The 16,490-nt window shown below is 41.7% G+C and overlaps 1 protein-coding gene across 5 annotated transcripts in view; it reads left to right on the top strand.

Annotated features, from left to right (window-relative positions):
• LOC124117142 (myosin-9-like) overlaps positions 1–13,512 on the top strand; it is a 124,648-nt gene extending 111,136 nt beyond the window's left edge. For all 5 annotated transcript variants that reach the window (XM_048395304.1, XM_048395303.1, XM_048395306.1 and 2 more), the window contains 9 exons: positions 1,138–1,240; positions 2,871–2,947; positions 3,269–3,411; positions 5,261–5,411; positions 6,600–6,719; positions 6,909–7,021; positions 7,879–8,018; positions 10,995–11,144; positions 11,979–13,512. In XM_048395304.1, the coding sequence (XP_048251261.1) occupies positions 1,138–1,240; positions 2,871–2,947; positions 3,269–3,411; positions 5,261–5,411; positions 6,600–6,719; positions 6,909–7,021; positions 7,879–8,018; positions 10,995–11,144; positions 11,979–12,112 (1,131 nt within the window). In that variant the 3' untranslated portion in view covers positions 12,113–13,512. The remainder of the gene's footprint in view (positions 1–1,137; positions 1,241–2,870; positions 2,948–3,268; positions 3,412–5,260; positions 5,412–6,599; positions 6,720–6,908; positions 7,022–7,878; positions 8,019–10,994; positions 11,145–11,978) is intronic.
• The last annotated feature ends 2,978 nt before the right edge of the window (positions 13,513–16,490 follow it).

Genomic DNA, 16,490 nt, shown 5'->3' with positions numbered 1-16,490 from the left:
CATTTGGAAGTGGTTCACACAAGAGAGAAATTGTGGATGTAGACTTCTTTATTGTGAGGAACACAATGTCTCAGAGTATATGCTTCCTCTTTTATCAGGTGAGTGAGTGAGTGAGTTGGGTTTAACGCCGCTTTTAACAGTATCACAGTTATATCGCGGCGTGTCAGCTTAATGTGGGAGGAACGCCCGAAGTGATGCAGGTCTCAGACGTTTACCACTTCAGTGAAACCCACGAGCACGGGTATGGTGCTGACAAACCTAGAAACATAATTGGGGCGAACAAGGATTCGAACCCACAATCATAGGTTTCTGGCGAGCCCAAGGGACGCAACTCTGCACAGCGAATCGCGACGACTTAGACGACTGGCCACTCGTGCCCCCTCATCAGGTGAATGAGTTGAAGGATGAAGAAGTAAGCATATACCCTGAATTGTAGACTAACATCAACATATCTTACACACAAAAAAACAGTTTATAAATTATCTTAAAAAAAAATTAAGAAAAAGGAGCCCAGAGACTCTCTTCAATACTGCAGTAATCTGGACTTGCCAAACATTATAGACTTGCATAGGCTGTATTGGATATATTTGTATCAGGGTCTGTATGACAGACTATCCGAAACGATGTGTTCCTCATAATACAAAAGTTGACACATCCATAAATTCTGTCTCTTACTATAATTAGTGTGATCTGTACTGAACATGTTCAAAGGAGGCTTGTGGTTGCTTCTTGCATCCAAGCTCATCAGCATGTGACTTTCTGTGTAAACTGGCAATAAGCAATATGGAGATTGTGAGGTAATGAAGCTATGGCAGATCGGTCAAAGTTATCTATCATTGTAGAATGGAGGTTAGACTAACATCTAGTCTCTGAAATGAACATATCGTACAGAAAAAACAGTTGTTCAGTTATCTTAATAAAAATATAATAAAAGGGAGCCCAGTGACTCTCTTCATTTTCAGATACTGCAGTAATCTAGACTTGCCAAACATTATAGACTTGCATGGGCTGTATTTGATATATATTTGTATCAGGGTCTGTAAGACAGACCAAATGTAGGTGTAATATGTGGATAGTGAAGGAAGAATTTATTGAGGATCACGGGTAGTCATCTTGTGCCACTTCTCTCCTGTGCAGGACGCTGTGGGCCAGATGAACCAGTATGTGAGTCTGCCGGCCCAGAGACTCGCCCATCTGGCCAGGAAGTACATACACCACTGCCGCATGAAGGCCATAGAAGGTGAGATCATGGCTAATGGTCAAAATAATAATAATAAGAAGAAGAAGAATGATGATGATGATAATAATAATAATGCAGGAGGCACTTAGAAATCATATTTGACAATAATTGCTTGTGATAAACTTTACAATATGAAACCTGTAATAAATATACTTTGGAAACTAAATTGGACAACCATGTGTGTGTGAGTGTGAGTGTGTGTGTGTGTGTGTGTGTGTGTGTGTGTGAGTGTGAGTGTGAGAGAGAGAGAGAGTGATTTTATGACACTTTTAGCAATTTTCCACCAATATCATGGCAAGGGACACAAGAAATGGGCTTCATTTATTTTTTTCCCATATCGCGAATCAAACCCAGGTCTTCGGCGTCACAAGTCAACGCTTTAACCACAAGGCCACCACACTGCCCCGGACAACCATATGGACTTTGATAACCATATATGAGTCACTTTAAAGGGCACAGAAAATGGTTGGTTGGTTGATTTGTTGTTTAACGCCACACTCAGCAATATTCCAGCTATATGACGGCGGTCTGTAAATAATCGAGTCTGGACCAGACAATCCAGTGATTAATATCATGAGCATCAATCCACGCAATTGGGATCGATGACATGCATCAACCAAGTCAGCGAGCCTGACCACCCGATCCCGTTAGTCGCCTTTTACGACAAGCATAGTCGCCTTTTATGGCAAGCATGCACGGAAAGTGGCAGATTTTGTAAATTACAACTTATATTGCAAATGTAGTTGTTAGTGGCATAACACTCAGTCTAAAAGGGCACATAGGAACACTCTAGGTATCCTGGTAATATCGCATTCAAGCCGAAGAAGGTGAGTGTAGCGATGTTAATGTTTCCTACTCAGCTCCCTGGGGAGTATACTGCCTCGTTGCTATGTGCAGATGTTTAGACTGTCAAGTGCCAGATGACACTTGAGACACACAGGTTCCTGACGACGACCTGCAAACTTTTATTTTAGAGATTATCTCTGAAATCCAAACGTGATCTGATTATGGGTTCTCTGGTAAATAGTACCCACAAGGGGAGAATGATCATATGAAATATTATATTTAAGGCTAAAAAAATAGTCATGGTTCTCAGGCACCGCCTGCATCATCATAAAGTCTGCCGCACGTTTCGTTTATATTTCCATTTTTATAATTTTTACTTCCCTTTACACGCGGACTACTTTACTGTGCATCTCGTGTTATGGTCATGGCAGCAATTGGAGTTAGTATGCTTGTTCATGTAGGGAGGCCCTTACCCAGGTTGATGGTACACAACTATATATTTGGTTACATACCAGTTTGAACAAGCAGCAAAAAAAAAAACACCACCCGGCCGCACTAAAGTCATTGCCTGAGAACCAATTCGTTTATATTTTAAGCCTAAATTTCCAATATTTACTCAAATGAAAATTTTGGGCACCAATTATTTGCAACCAGTTGATATTCTTGAGGGCTGGAAACAGAAGATACTGAATCAAATGATTATTCGCTTAACAGGCTGGATGTCCTGAATGTTTTGTGAAAATAATAGTTGTGAGGTTAATCCTTTCCGAGGACTGAGTGCAGTATGGCTTGATGTAGTCATCAACATTGTCGTTGTTGTCATCAATGATTTTGTCTATTTCAGAAAATGTAAAGAAAAGCGAGAGTCTGAATGAAAATGTTTTCGAAGTGCTGGACAAGATGGAGGCTCTACAAAATGAGGTAAACCCGTGAAGTTCTAGGTTAGAATTGGTCTTCAGCAACCCATGCTTGCAATAAAAAGGCGACTATGCTTGTCGTAAGAGGCGACTAACGGGATCGGGTGGTCAGCTCATTGATGCATGTCATCGTATCGACGCTCTTAGTGTCAATCACTTGATTGTCTTGTCCAGACTCGATTATGTACAGACCACCATCATATAGCTGAGTGTGCTGTTAAACAACAAACAAAACCAACAAACAGTTATCAGATAACTATTGGCAGAAGTGTTTGCCATTACAGATTTTTGTGTTTGAAGTGACAATGAGATGCTTGTGTTTCAGCGAGCGCGGAAGTGGGCGGAGCATATGGATGACATGGGTGCGGAGAGACTGAAGCTGGCCAGTATTTTGATGGAGACGCTGGACTCCATCGAACAGGAGTCCGGACTCTTCCTCATCAAGCCCATGTACTCTTTCAGGGGCAGGTAAATAGAAAACAATTAAATTATCTGCTGAAACAGTGAGTCAGTGAGTGAGTATTGTTTTCGCCGCTTTTAGCAATATTCCAGAATATCACTGCAGGGGAACCAGAAATGGGCTTCACACATTGTACCTATGTTGGGAATCGAACCCGGGTCATTGGCGTAATAAGCAAACGCTATAACCACTAGGCTACCCCACCACTCCCTTCTGAATTAAAGATTCCCGGGTAGAATAGGTCTTCAGCAACCCATGCTTGCCGTAAAAGGCGACTTTGCTTGTTGTAAAAGGCGACTAAGGGGATCGGGTGGTCAGGCTCGCTGACTTGATTGAAACATGTCATCTATCCCAATTGCGTGGATCGATGCTCATGATGTCAATCACTGGATTGTCTGGTCCAGACTCGATTATTTACAGACCGCCGTCATAAAGCTGGAATATTGCTGAGTGCGGCGTTAAACAACAAACAAACAAACCCTTCTGAAACAGATTCCATTCATAGGTAAAATAGCAGTGAAAACTATATGAATTGATCACTGACATCAGATGTTCACGAAAAGGGTAAACATGTCATGCCCTAGTGGTAGCAAATGACACTCACATAATTTGCATACAAAAGTGTTTTTTGTACTCCCAATCTCATTAAAATCAGACCTTAGTTCTCGCTATGGCTAAACAAAGATCTGAAGACATCCCATTAGGGTTCACGTCAGAACGACTTTCATCCGACCAATCAGAGCGTCGCTTACCAGATTATGAAAGTGACAGTCGGAATGTGATTTCTAATCATGCAACCTCGAAAATTTTAACACGGGATATTCCGAAAAATAGTCATGGGTTTAACGACTGAATCCATACAATCTAGACCATTTATTAGCCATTCCTGAATGTTCTTTTGTTCAGGTTTAAAATTTGTAATCGAGAATTTGTCAAAATATGTTTCGAAGCGTAGTCGCCAATTTGAAATTAGTGCCGTAAAGCACGAGAAAGCTGCCTTCTGATTGGTCATTCCATTGGTCGGTCAAAGTTCGCGCAAGGTCGGTCTGACGTGACCCGTAATGGGATGTCCTCAGATCTTTGTTTAGCAGTAGTGAGAACTAAGATCTGATTTTAATGAGATTGTTGTACCCCTATTCGCACCACGTGACAAAACATTACATTTCAATGTCAACCCCGATATCGATCTGACCCCTTTGGCCTCGGTCCAGTCAAAGCACCTCAGGGGCTGGGTCCCCGGGCCCTTGTTTTCACAAATTGACCTCATCAATAGTAATTATTTGTATATTATTGCCTGATGCCACACAGCAGAACTCCACAGACAGTGATTTGGACCCCTAACTTGAACTTTTTTTTGTCTTCTTTGTGTTTGAATGCACATTAGCTGTTTGTAGTCCTTGATAAGTTTGTAGTCAATTTCAAACTGACATCTGTATGACCCACTGACCTTAAACATTGATAGAATGCCTTGAACTTGGCACTTCCATTGCTAAATCAAGATATTGCAATCATGATTTTCTCTAATTATGAACAAGGACAACATGTAGCAGAGGATAAGTCCATACCTTGATCGGGAAACATTAATATTTTAATACGGTATAGACAACAAAAATGGTAAGAATGCACAAATATATTTTATATTATATATTTTAGTTTTTATGTGATCATTGCCTTGAAAGGTCTTAAAATTGGTGTCTCAGATTATTTTGGGACACGTCATGGTGGCCCATATGTGTTACGGTGCTTGCAATTCACCGTGCAGAGTTGCTTCCCTTAGTAGCACCAGGATAGGCTGTCAGATCCCAGTAGAATCATGGTAATGATGTAGCTGTTGAATCCTGTTCATTTTCCCTACAGAGAGATGAAGCAGAAGTATGTGGGGAAGTTGTCCCGCCCGGGCCGGCCTCTTCGGGCCTCCCCCATCCGTGAGACGGCCAGCTCCATGGCCCCCGCGCCCACCCCCTCCTCCCACATCCGACCCCTGGATGGCAGTCGGGCATACCACAAGGTGAGCTAACTTTTCTTCATTGATCTTATGCTCCTTGCTCGATAACATGGTGCTGTGCACATGTGTTGGGGCATATGGAAATGTTGGAATTGCAGTTACCATATTCGAAGTAATAAGCCCCCCGCTCTAATAAGCGCCCACGGCAATATTTGCTATTATATTGGCTAGTGAACAATCCCAATTAGCACCCCTCCCGATTGATCAATGTACACAAGACATTTATTCGCATATAATACGCACTCATGTGTTATATGCACCCTTAATTATTGGCAGTTAAATTCTGGAAAAATATATCTGTCGTACATAAACATTTCAGGCTGTCAGTATAAACCACGAAATTTATCTTTCAACTCTGTTTTTTCCACCAAAATAATATTCTAATAAGAGCCCCCTATTTCTAATTTTGAGAGCGCCCTGAGTGCTTATAATGTTGAATACAGTATGTCGTAGAGTTCATATCATATGTATCTTGATAGTCATGTTGTTTTGCGATACACACCTCCAAAGTAAAGTATCTCCATGGAAAAGATATGATATGATACATATCTCCACAGTAAAGTTGTGATATTATACTTATCTCGATAGTAAAGTTGTGATGTGATACATGTCTGCATGGTTAAGTTGTGATATGATACATATCTCCATCAAACAATTGGGATACGATACATATCGCCGGAGTAGAAATTGTGATATGATACATATCTCCATAGTAAAGTTGATATGATACATATCGTCAGAGTAAAATCGGGATATGATACATATCTTTATAGTAAAGTTGTGATATGATACATATCTCCATAGTACAGTTGATATGATACATATCTCCATAATACAATGATATGATACGTATCGCCAGAGTAAAATTGTGATATGATACATATCTTCATAGTAAAACTGTGATATGATACATATCTTCATAGTAAAAATGTGATATGATACGTATCTCCATAGTCAAGTTGTGATATGGTACATATCTTCATGATAAACCAACACTGAAGCAGTGTAAGATATAAAGGAGGATGCTTGGATCTCTGATGTGTTTAGCATCGCCTTCGTCCCCGGTTACTAGTCTTTAACATGAGGACTATGCCATAAACCCTGGATCTTCATCCTCAATGTTGAACACTGCTGGAGGAGTAACACATGTAGCTACTGTCAGGATATTTACAAGTTTACCATCACTTCCAGATCAGCTCAGCATCGACCACCTCACACCCAGAGCCTCTGCGCCCCCTGGAGGGAGACCCTGGAGGAGTAGCGGGCGCGTCCATGTCTTGGGTGGGACAAGCTCCTCGGCAAACGTGGAGTGTGAGTAGATATCTACAACAGGGCAGACAGCGCTTAGAGCAGTCCATTATTGATTTGTTATTTGTTTCTCAAATTGTATTCCTGTCTTGGGAACCCCGGACCTTCCGCTCTCCGCGTGGGTGCTCTACCACTAGGCCACGGAAGGTGGTCCCCTTTTGTCTGATAATTGACTGGAAGTTGCTGTTTCAGTTCTCGTCGTCACATGCTAAACATGTGCCAGCCGACCCCCTCAGTCTGTACAACACCCCCAGGATACTAGAGCTGGATATAAACAGGATGCTGATTGGTCAGAACAACATCAGGTAATAGTAACAATGCTTTTGATTGGTCAATTCAGTCTTTTGTCTGTTTTCTTGAAATATTTATGACTTTAGGAAAGATACCTTTTGTCTTCATGTTGTGGGATTAATTTTGGTCAATATGCAAAGATTTGGAAGCTGAAGTACAAAAAATAATAGCAAAAATATAAAGCAAAAAAGACAAAAATATGTTCTAGATAGGGATATGTGCATCTTCCCAATGCAAGGGCGTTAACTAACTATAAAAGTCCAGTTTCCACCCTAGCCGAACTAGGCTGGAATTTCCAGGCTCTATCGTAGCGCCACCAGTGGCTATTATGAGTTATGTTCCTTCTATTTCCCTCCTGTTGACCAATCAGATTCAATCGCATATCACTTGCATTTGCTTCAAACAAAATGGCATCACCCAGTCAAACGATCTGATTACTAATCAAGATTGGTATTGTAATAAAAGGCGCCTTTCCCCACGAAGTGCATCAGATCATTTGAGCACCTTGATTAAAAACATGAAAACATTTGCAAAATATCTGTCAACGCCTAGTTGACGGTACACATGCTTTGTAAATCCTGCAGTCGACTGAAATCTGCACGTTGAAATCCATGTTATTTAAGAACCGGATGTCTAGTTCGTTCGATTTTGATTGGACCATGCATGGACTTGTTAGTTCAGCCAAAATGTAACACCGGAACTGCAGCCTCATTCTGCAAGGGTGGAAACGCCCTTGTCTCTGGAAGATGAGATATGTGGTGCAAAGTTATCACCTTTAACAAATTATTGGTCTGCTCTTTTCACACCGGTCTGAAGCTATGGAATATTTTGGAAAGTTATAATCAGAACATGTTCTTCAATTGTCCTTCAGTTCCCGCCTTCCACAGCCAATGACAGAGGACAGATTGGTCAACGCTTCACAGAACAACTTGCGATCATATGTGACAGTCAACCGTCCTGTTGCCACGCCAACCACCACCACAAACTCCAGTAGACCGAGATCAGCTTCAGGTCTGTTCAAGACAGCAATTGCTAAATAAGTCGGTACTGTGATCTACTTCAGCACACCGGGTGGGTAGCTGAGTGGTTAAAGTGTTCGCTTGTCACACCGAAGGCTCAGGTTTGATTCCACACATGGTTACAATGTTTGAAGCCCATTTCTGGTTTCCCCTTCGTGATATAATGCACTTTACTGCACTTTTGAATACACCCAAAAAGGTTCACTTTATAAACTAATTTTCGGCTCAGATTCAAAAAGGTTTTCAAAAGTAAATCCTACTGTGATAGAGTTAACCATTCTCAGATTTTATAAGTGTGTTTTTTCTTATCCTGAAATACACATGTTTGTGTGAGATCAGATTCATTTTCAAGCCTTAAAAAGGGGGGTCGGGTGGTTTTAAGCGTTGTTCGTGACCCGTGTTCGATTCTTGACATTGGTACAATGTGTGAAGCCCATTTCTGGTGTCCCCAACCGTGATATTGCTGGAATATTGCTAAAAGCGGCGTAAAACCATACTCACTCACTCACTCACTCAAGCCTTAAAAAACAATATGATTACCGTATTCGACGTAATAAGCGCCCCAATCTAATAAGCATCCACGGCGATATTTGCAAATATATTGACATGTGAACAATCCCAATCAGCACCCTTTCCGATTGATCAATGTACACAGGACTTATTTATTTGTGTATAAAACACACTCCTGTGTTATGTGCACCCTTAATTATGGGCAATTAAATTCTGAAAAAATATATCTGTCGTATGTAAACATTTCAGGCTGTCAGCATAAACCACGAAATTTAAGATCTTCCAACTCTGTTTTTTTTTCACCAAAATAATATTCTAATAAAAGCCCCCTATTTCTAATTTTGAGAGCGACCTGGGCTCTTATTACTAACGGTATGTTGAATCGGGCAACAAATGTGAGCAATTCCTTTTTGTCAGCAACTTTTGGGGCCGTGGTTGTTAATAGGTCCCTGCATTCTGATGCTTGTCGAAAGAGGTGACTGAACTGGTTTGAGTCATGGTTTGAGTCATGGTGACGGTGTGTCACAATAACCCATACAGTGTGCATCATTGCCCATATTATAATGTTGATTGCACTGTTGAATTCACTTACTTACTCACTCACTCACTCACTCCAAACTCCTACTCCTTCAATTGAGGTCGGGTGAGGGTGTCACCAATTAGTACAAGTCTTCTTCCTCCCATCCACTCACTCACTCACTCACTCACTCAACCACTCAACCACTCAACCACTCAACCACTCAACCACTAACTCAAAGTCTCATTCAAAGACTTGCCCACCTGCTGACTGTGTCAGACATCAGACAGACCCCCAGCCTGTGGGACCACCCAGCAGTCCAGGACTCACTCACTCACTCACTCATTCACTCAAACACTCACTCAACCACTCACTCAACCACTCACTCAACCACTCACTCAACCACTCAACCACTCACTCAACCACTCACTCAACCATTCACTCAACCACTCACTCAATCACTCACCACTCAACCACTAACTCAAAGTCTCATTCAAAGACTTGCCCACCTGCTGACTGTGTCAGACATCAGACAGACCGCCAGCCTGTGGGACCACCCAGGACTCACTCACTCACTCACTCACTCATTCACTCAAACACTCACTCAACCACTCACTCAACCACTCAACCACTCACTCAACCACTCACTCAACCACTCAACCACTCACTCAACCACTCACTCAACCACTCAACCATTCACTCAACCACTCACTCAATCACTCACCACTCAACCACTAACTCAAAGTCTCATTCAAAGACTTGCCCACCTGCTGACTGTGTCAGACATCAGACAGACCCCCAGCCTGTGGGACCACCCAGCAGTCCAGGACTCACTCACTCACTCACTCATTCACTCAACCACTCACTCAACCACTCACTCAACCACTCACTCAACCACTCAACCACTCACTCAACCACTCACTCAACCATTCACTCAACCACTCACTCAATCACTCACCACTCAACCACTAACTCAAAGTCTCATTCAAAGACTTGCCCACCTGCTGACTGTGTCAGACATCAGACAGACCGCCAGCCTGTGGGACCACCCAGGACTCACTCACTCACTCACTCACTCATTCACTCAAACACTCACTCAACCACTCACTCAACCACTCAACCACTCACTCAACCACTCACTCAACCACTCAACCACTCACTCAACCACTCACTCAACCACTCAACCATTCACTCAACCACTCACTCAATCACTCACCACTCAACCACTAACTCAAAGTCTCATTCAAAGACTTGCCCACCTGCTGACTGTGTCAGACATCAGACAGACCCCCAGCCTGTGGGACCACCCAGCAGTCCAGGACTCACTCACTCACTCACTCATTCACTCAAACACTCACTCAACCACTCACTCAACCACTCAACCACTCACTCAACCACTCACTCAACCACTCAACCACTCACTCAACCACTCACTCAACCATTCACTCAACCACTCACTCAATCACTCACCACTCAACCACTAACTCAAAGTCTCATTCAAAGACTTGCCCACCTGCTGACTGTGTCAGACATCAGACAGACCCCCAGCCTGTGGGACCACCCAGGACTCACTCACTCACTCACTCACTCATTCACTCAAACACTCAATCAACCACTCACTCAACCACTCACTCACTCACTCAACCACTCACTCAACCACTCACTCACTCACTCAACCACTCACTCAACCACTCACTCACTCAACCCCTCACTCAACCACTCACTCACTCACTCTCTCACTCTGTTATCCAGGTACCCACCGAGACTCCGTGCCCCCAACCACTCACTCACTCTCTCACTCACTCTGTCACCCAGGTACCCACCGAGACTCCGTGCCCCCAACCACTCACTCACTCACTCTCTCACTCTGTCACCCAAGTACCCACCGAGACTCCGTGCCCCCAACCACTCACTCACTCACTCTCTCACTCTGTCATCCAGGTACCCACCGAGACTCCGTGCCCCCAACCACCCCACAGCATCCGTCCAGTGCTGGGATGAAGAAGGTGCGTCTGTCCGACACCGACATGGAGATACCACGGTCTCTGCGTCACCCCCGGAGCCCCCCATTACCCCCAATAGGAGGAACAGGTATGCTACTCATGTCACTCTCCCTATAGAAGACAGGGGGCGGTCGGGTAGCCTAGTGGTTAAAGCGTTCGCTCATCACGCCGAAGACCCGGGTTCGATTCCCGACATGGGTACAATGTGTGAAGCCCATTTCTGGTGTCCTCCGCCGTGATATTGCTGGAATATTGCTAAAAGCGGCGTAAAACCATACTCACTCACTCACTCACTCACTCCTCTGCCTCTGTCAATTTTCTAAGCGCCTAGAGCCCTCTTAACAGCAAATACAGTTCCATAAAACTAGTCTTCAGCAACCCATGCTTGCCGTAAAAGGTGACTATGCTTGTCGTAAGAGGCGACTAACAGGATTGGGTAGTCAGGCTTGCTGACTTGGTTGAAGCATGTCATATATCCCAATTGTGTGGATCGATGCTCATGATATTAATCACTGGATTGTCTGGTCCAGACTTGATTATTTACAGACCGCTGCCATATAGCTGGAATATTGCTGAGTGCGGAGTAAAACAACAAAGAAACAAACCAACCATAAAACTAGTTCTTGACAATGTCCACTTTGTTGATATATGGGCAGGGGCACGGGTGGGTTTGTCAGCACCATACCTGTGCTCGTGGGTTTCACCGAAGTTTTAAATGTCTAAGACCTGCATCACTTCGGGCTTTCCTCCCACATGAACATTAAGCTGACACGCCGTGATACAAATTGAATACTGTTAAAGGCGGCGTTAAACCCAACTCGCTGACTGACTGATATATGGGCAAAAGAGGTCAAAAGACATTTCATATATACAATTACCTGTACACAAGTTCTTATCTGTTTATTCAATTTTTCTCCGTCAGAACCTCCCCAGAGTCCCTCAGGGTCCTCTGTCCGTCAGACTCCACCAATCAGAGAAGCCGATACACCAGGTGATGATAAGACCCTCACGCGGGAGTCATCACACCTCACTTCCGCTACAATATCCGAGGATTGATGGATTCTTTCACTATCTATTCACCCAGTATTGTGTCTGCAAGCATTAAACTAAATGATGCCCAAATAAACAAGTTGCAAGTGAATTCCATGGCTTCATCTAACATTTCTGCCTGAAAGTTTCATTAAACAAATAAAAAATAGGCCCACCCACTAGTTGTCTACTGTTTCCTGATTGGCTGATAAAATCATAAGAGGTGGTTGGGTTGAATTAATTTTGAACTTTTTTCATTTTTCATTTTCCCTCAACTCATAGTTATCTTCCAAAGTGAAGTTTGAAAGACAGTAAGTTTTCAAATCTAGCCATTCTTTCCACTTCTGTTTACTTAAGATGTAATAATCGTCAAGGAGCCTGTATTAATGTTCTGTCTGTTTATCTACAGCTACCTATTCACAGGAACGATTATGAGATGGGATGTTCTGTTGATAGGTGATCAATTCCTGTGGCCCAGAAATAATGAATATTTGGCAAAATTAAAATAAGCTGCATTCTGCTAATATTAGTGGTTGAAACAAGGATTGCAACTTTGACGACAGAGAAACACCTCAGCTCACAATAACCAGCGACACAGAACTTTGGATTTACATATATTGGCTCAGTCCCTCAGAGCACATGCGGAATGTGAGAGTCAATTGATTAAACAGAACTAAATCAAAATTAAAACTTAAATTTAAATCCTACCTTTTTTTTATTTTCCCAAATGCAAATGTCATGTTGACAAAGCACCACCACTTAACAATGCATGTTAGGAAACGTGTGTTTGACATGAGATTGTCGTATTGCGCAAATATTGACATATAAACACTGGGCAGTTATGGAAATGATAACATGTTAATGATCGATATACAATCACTGCTTCTTAGCAATAGCCAACTGTTACAGTATTACATAACTGTATTCATTGCACTACTTGCAAAACCACCTACAATATGTGTGATTTATTATTTATTATGCAAGTTTGTTAAGTTTATGTTACGTAACAATTGTGTTTGAAAGTATATGTCACTTTAAAGATGTTATCGGACTGTGGCACTTGTCATTTCTTGTCATGATGAAAGACCACTTACATCATGATTGAGACAGGTGAAAATAAGGTTTTGAATTAGTTTTGTTAAAGGATTTGTTTTGTAGTATTCAACACATCTATGGCAAATTATGCCCTTGATACTAAAGTATGTAAGCCCCCAAACCACATTTGTTACTCGAATTATGCAAATGAAATGTGGAATATTTATGCAAATCATGTCTGTGTTTGTTGTGTGTTTGTTTGTGGTAGCATAGTTAAATGTAGATACTATACAATTGTGTGTACATTGTTATGTTTTATTGAAAACTGTTGAACACTAGTATGTTGTTATAAAAGCCATTGTGATATTTTCACCAAAACTAAATTAATCTGTTAACATATAGACTAGCAAGAGAATCCTTTGAGGAATCAGATTTTTGTTTAATTTTTCATTTGGGAAATCGGTTGTACCTTGGCCTAATATGAATAAAACTACAACACATAAGTCGATTCATCGACAAAAGACCATTTACAAAGGGTTCACTCTCAAAATACCAAGGGAAGTTACTCCGGATCTGTTGACTTTAAAATAACAAGGCAAGTAACTCTGGATCTTTACCTCTATAATACCAAGGGAAGTAATTCTGGATCTCTATCTCTGAAATGCCAAGGGAAGTAACTCTGGATCTTTTCAATACAAAGGGAAATAACTCTGGATCTTTACCTCTAAGATACTAAGGGGAGTAACTCAGGATGTGTTCTCTGTAAAGTTCAAAGGGAAGCAACTAGGACCTGTGCGTTTGTTGGCAGATCCTGCTGACTTGCTATATGTCATGTTGACATTTGTGTCTGGCATTAAGATACTGACCATTTTGTACAATATCTCTTCCGTCCAAGTCATGTTAAAATGAGGTGTATTTCTTAAGAGGAATGTATTACAAATGTTGATCTAAAACTATAATCAAATGAATATTTAATATATATTATGTCATCTCTGAAGTAAAGATGTTTTGAAAAGATGTGCCTTCAGTTTGTTTCTTTGGTGATATCAATGACATATACACTGAAGCTAAGATTCTTATTCCAGAAACCTGTGATTGTGAGTGTGAATCCCAATTGGCTCAGATTTTGTTTCAAGGTTTGTCAACACTACACCCTTGGGTATCACCAAAGTGGTAGACGACATTAGCCACTTTCATGATCTGGTAAGCGACGCTCTGATTGGTCGGATGAAAGGTCGTTCTGACGTGACCCCTAATGGGATGTCCTCAGATCTTTCTTTGGCGGTAGCGAGAACTAAGATCTGATTTTAATGAGATTGCCTGAAAACAAAATAATAATAATATGGTAATCCCGTTCTCCACTCACAAATTGTACTCAGCTATATGACCGCCTCCGTTGTCTAGTGGTAGAGCATCAGCCCGGAGGGCGGAAGGTCCGGGTTTAGATCCCCGGGCCGCGTCATACCAAAAGACGTTAAAAGATGGTAGTTGTTGTAACCCTGTCTGGCGCTCGGCATTAAGGGTCTAAAACAAGGACTGGTCGGTCCGGAGTCAGTATACTGTGTCTGAGTGGGGTATTCATGTTGAACTGCGACATGGTGTCTCAGTGAGCCAGCGCTATAAATCGGCATCAGTCCGGACAAGTACGAGCAGACACACCAGACAAGATAACAGTACTGTAACTCACCCCACTTACCAATTGTCCTTCTCGGCTTGGACATATAGTATGACCAGAAATTATTGAGAATTTTAGGGATATCTTAAGTGCATATATATCTAGTATAAAAAAAAAATTGCTGGAATATTGCTAAAAGCGGCGTAAAACCATACTCAGTCAGTCAGTCTAGTATAAAAAAAACACTGACCAGCTATCAAGTGTTTGGTTTCATTCAAAGGAGACAACTCAGTTAATCCTATTTCATTAGTTTGTCAAGAATTATCCCCCTTTGTTTACTTGCTAGCAGACGTCATTTTCAGTGATCCTCAGTATGGATGATTTAGAGAAGAGGAAGTTGGTTTTAGAGTATTATAACAAGGACATCAGATCAGCTAAAGTGATTTCAAGTAGAACAGGCATCCCTTTGTCCACTGTTTATCGTGTTTTGAAAAATATTGAAAGTGGAGATGGCATTGAGCACAAGAGAGGGGCGGGTAGGCCCAGAAAATTGACAGTCGGTGACAGGAGGCGGCTTGGTATTCTTATTTCTAAAAACAAACGAAGGAGTTAGGAAAACTTAAGACTGGATATGATTGATAGAGGAACTGTGGCTGTCAATTAGACAATTAGAACTGAGCTGCATGCAATAGGTTTGGAGAAAAGTCGAGGAATTCCATCACCGATCATGAAACCCGAACAAATGGAGCGAAGGTTGAACTGGTGCTTAGAGCATAGAAATTTTAACTGGGACAATGTGGTTTTCTCAGATGAAAGTTCTGTGTGGCTGTTTCCTAATACACTAAAATTCTGGACCAAACAAACTGAAAAACCTTTGTATCAGCGCCCAAAGTACAGTCCAAAATGTCACGTGTGGGGTGGCATATCTGTGTTAGGGGCAACGCCCCTGTGTGTATTTGAAGAGAATATGAACAGTGAGCGGTACACAGATATTCTCGAGGGACATTTACTTCCATCTGCTCAAGTATTCTATGGAAATTCATGGATTTTCCAGCAAGACAACGACCCAAAACATCGTTCAAAGCATTCTCAGGCCTGGTTTCGGACACAAAATATGACATTATTAGATTGGCCAAGCTACAGCCTTAACTAAATCCAATAGAAAAAGTTTGGGGGCTAATGAAGGAAAGTGTCAATAAAAAAAATCTGACAAATATTGCTGAAATGAAAGAAGAGGTGGTCCGATATTGGGACAGCATGAACCACGACTTTCTAACTTCTTTGATTAGTAGAATGCCCCGCCGCCTTGAAGCCTGCATTGCTGCCCATGGTGACTTGACAAAATACTAAGTGTTCACCTGTCTTTGAAGCTGGAGTTATGTTGTACTAATATTCACATTTAATACGTGAGTAATGAGTGAAACAAATAAAATAATTACAATCTTTAAATTCTCAATAATTCCTGGTCATACTGTACCTACCTGATTATTCATTGAATTCATGCTGAATTACTGAATGAACCTCTTGTCCTTCTCAGCTTGCATATTCTGTGTACATTGTTTATTTGTCTTAAGATGGCATATACATATATAAAAATATATGGCTTAAAATACAAATCATCAGACATGAAAAAAAATAAAATAATAATAATATGCACAACACAATATATACTAAAAGATACACACACGCACACACAAAAAGCATACACAGGCACATACCAAATGCACACACATGTGTGCGTTGTAAAATGCACGC

The sequence above is a fragment of the Haliotis rufescens genome, unplaced genomic scaffold, assembly GCF_023055435.1.
Source record: "Haliotis rufescens isolate VD_foot unplaced genomic scaffold, xgHalRufe1.0.p SCAF_14, whole genome shotgun sequence".
Classification (NCBI taxonomy): Eukaryota; Metazoa; Mollusca; class Gastropoda; order Lepetellida; family Haliotidae; genus Haliotis; species Haliotis rufescens.
This window is presented reverse-complemented; position numbering and strand designations above follow the sequence as displayed.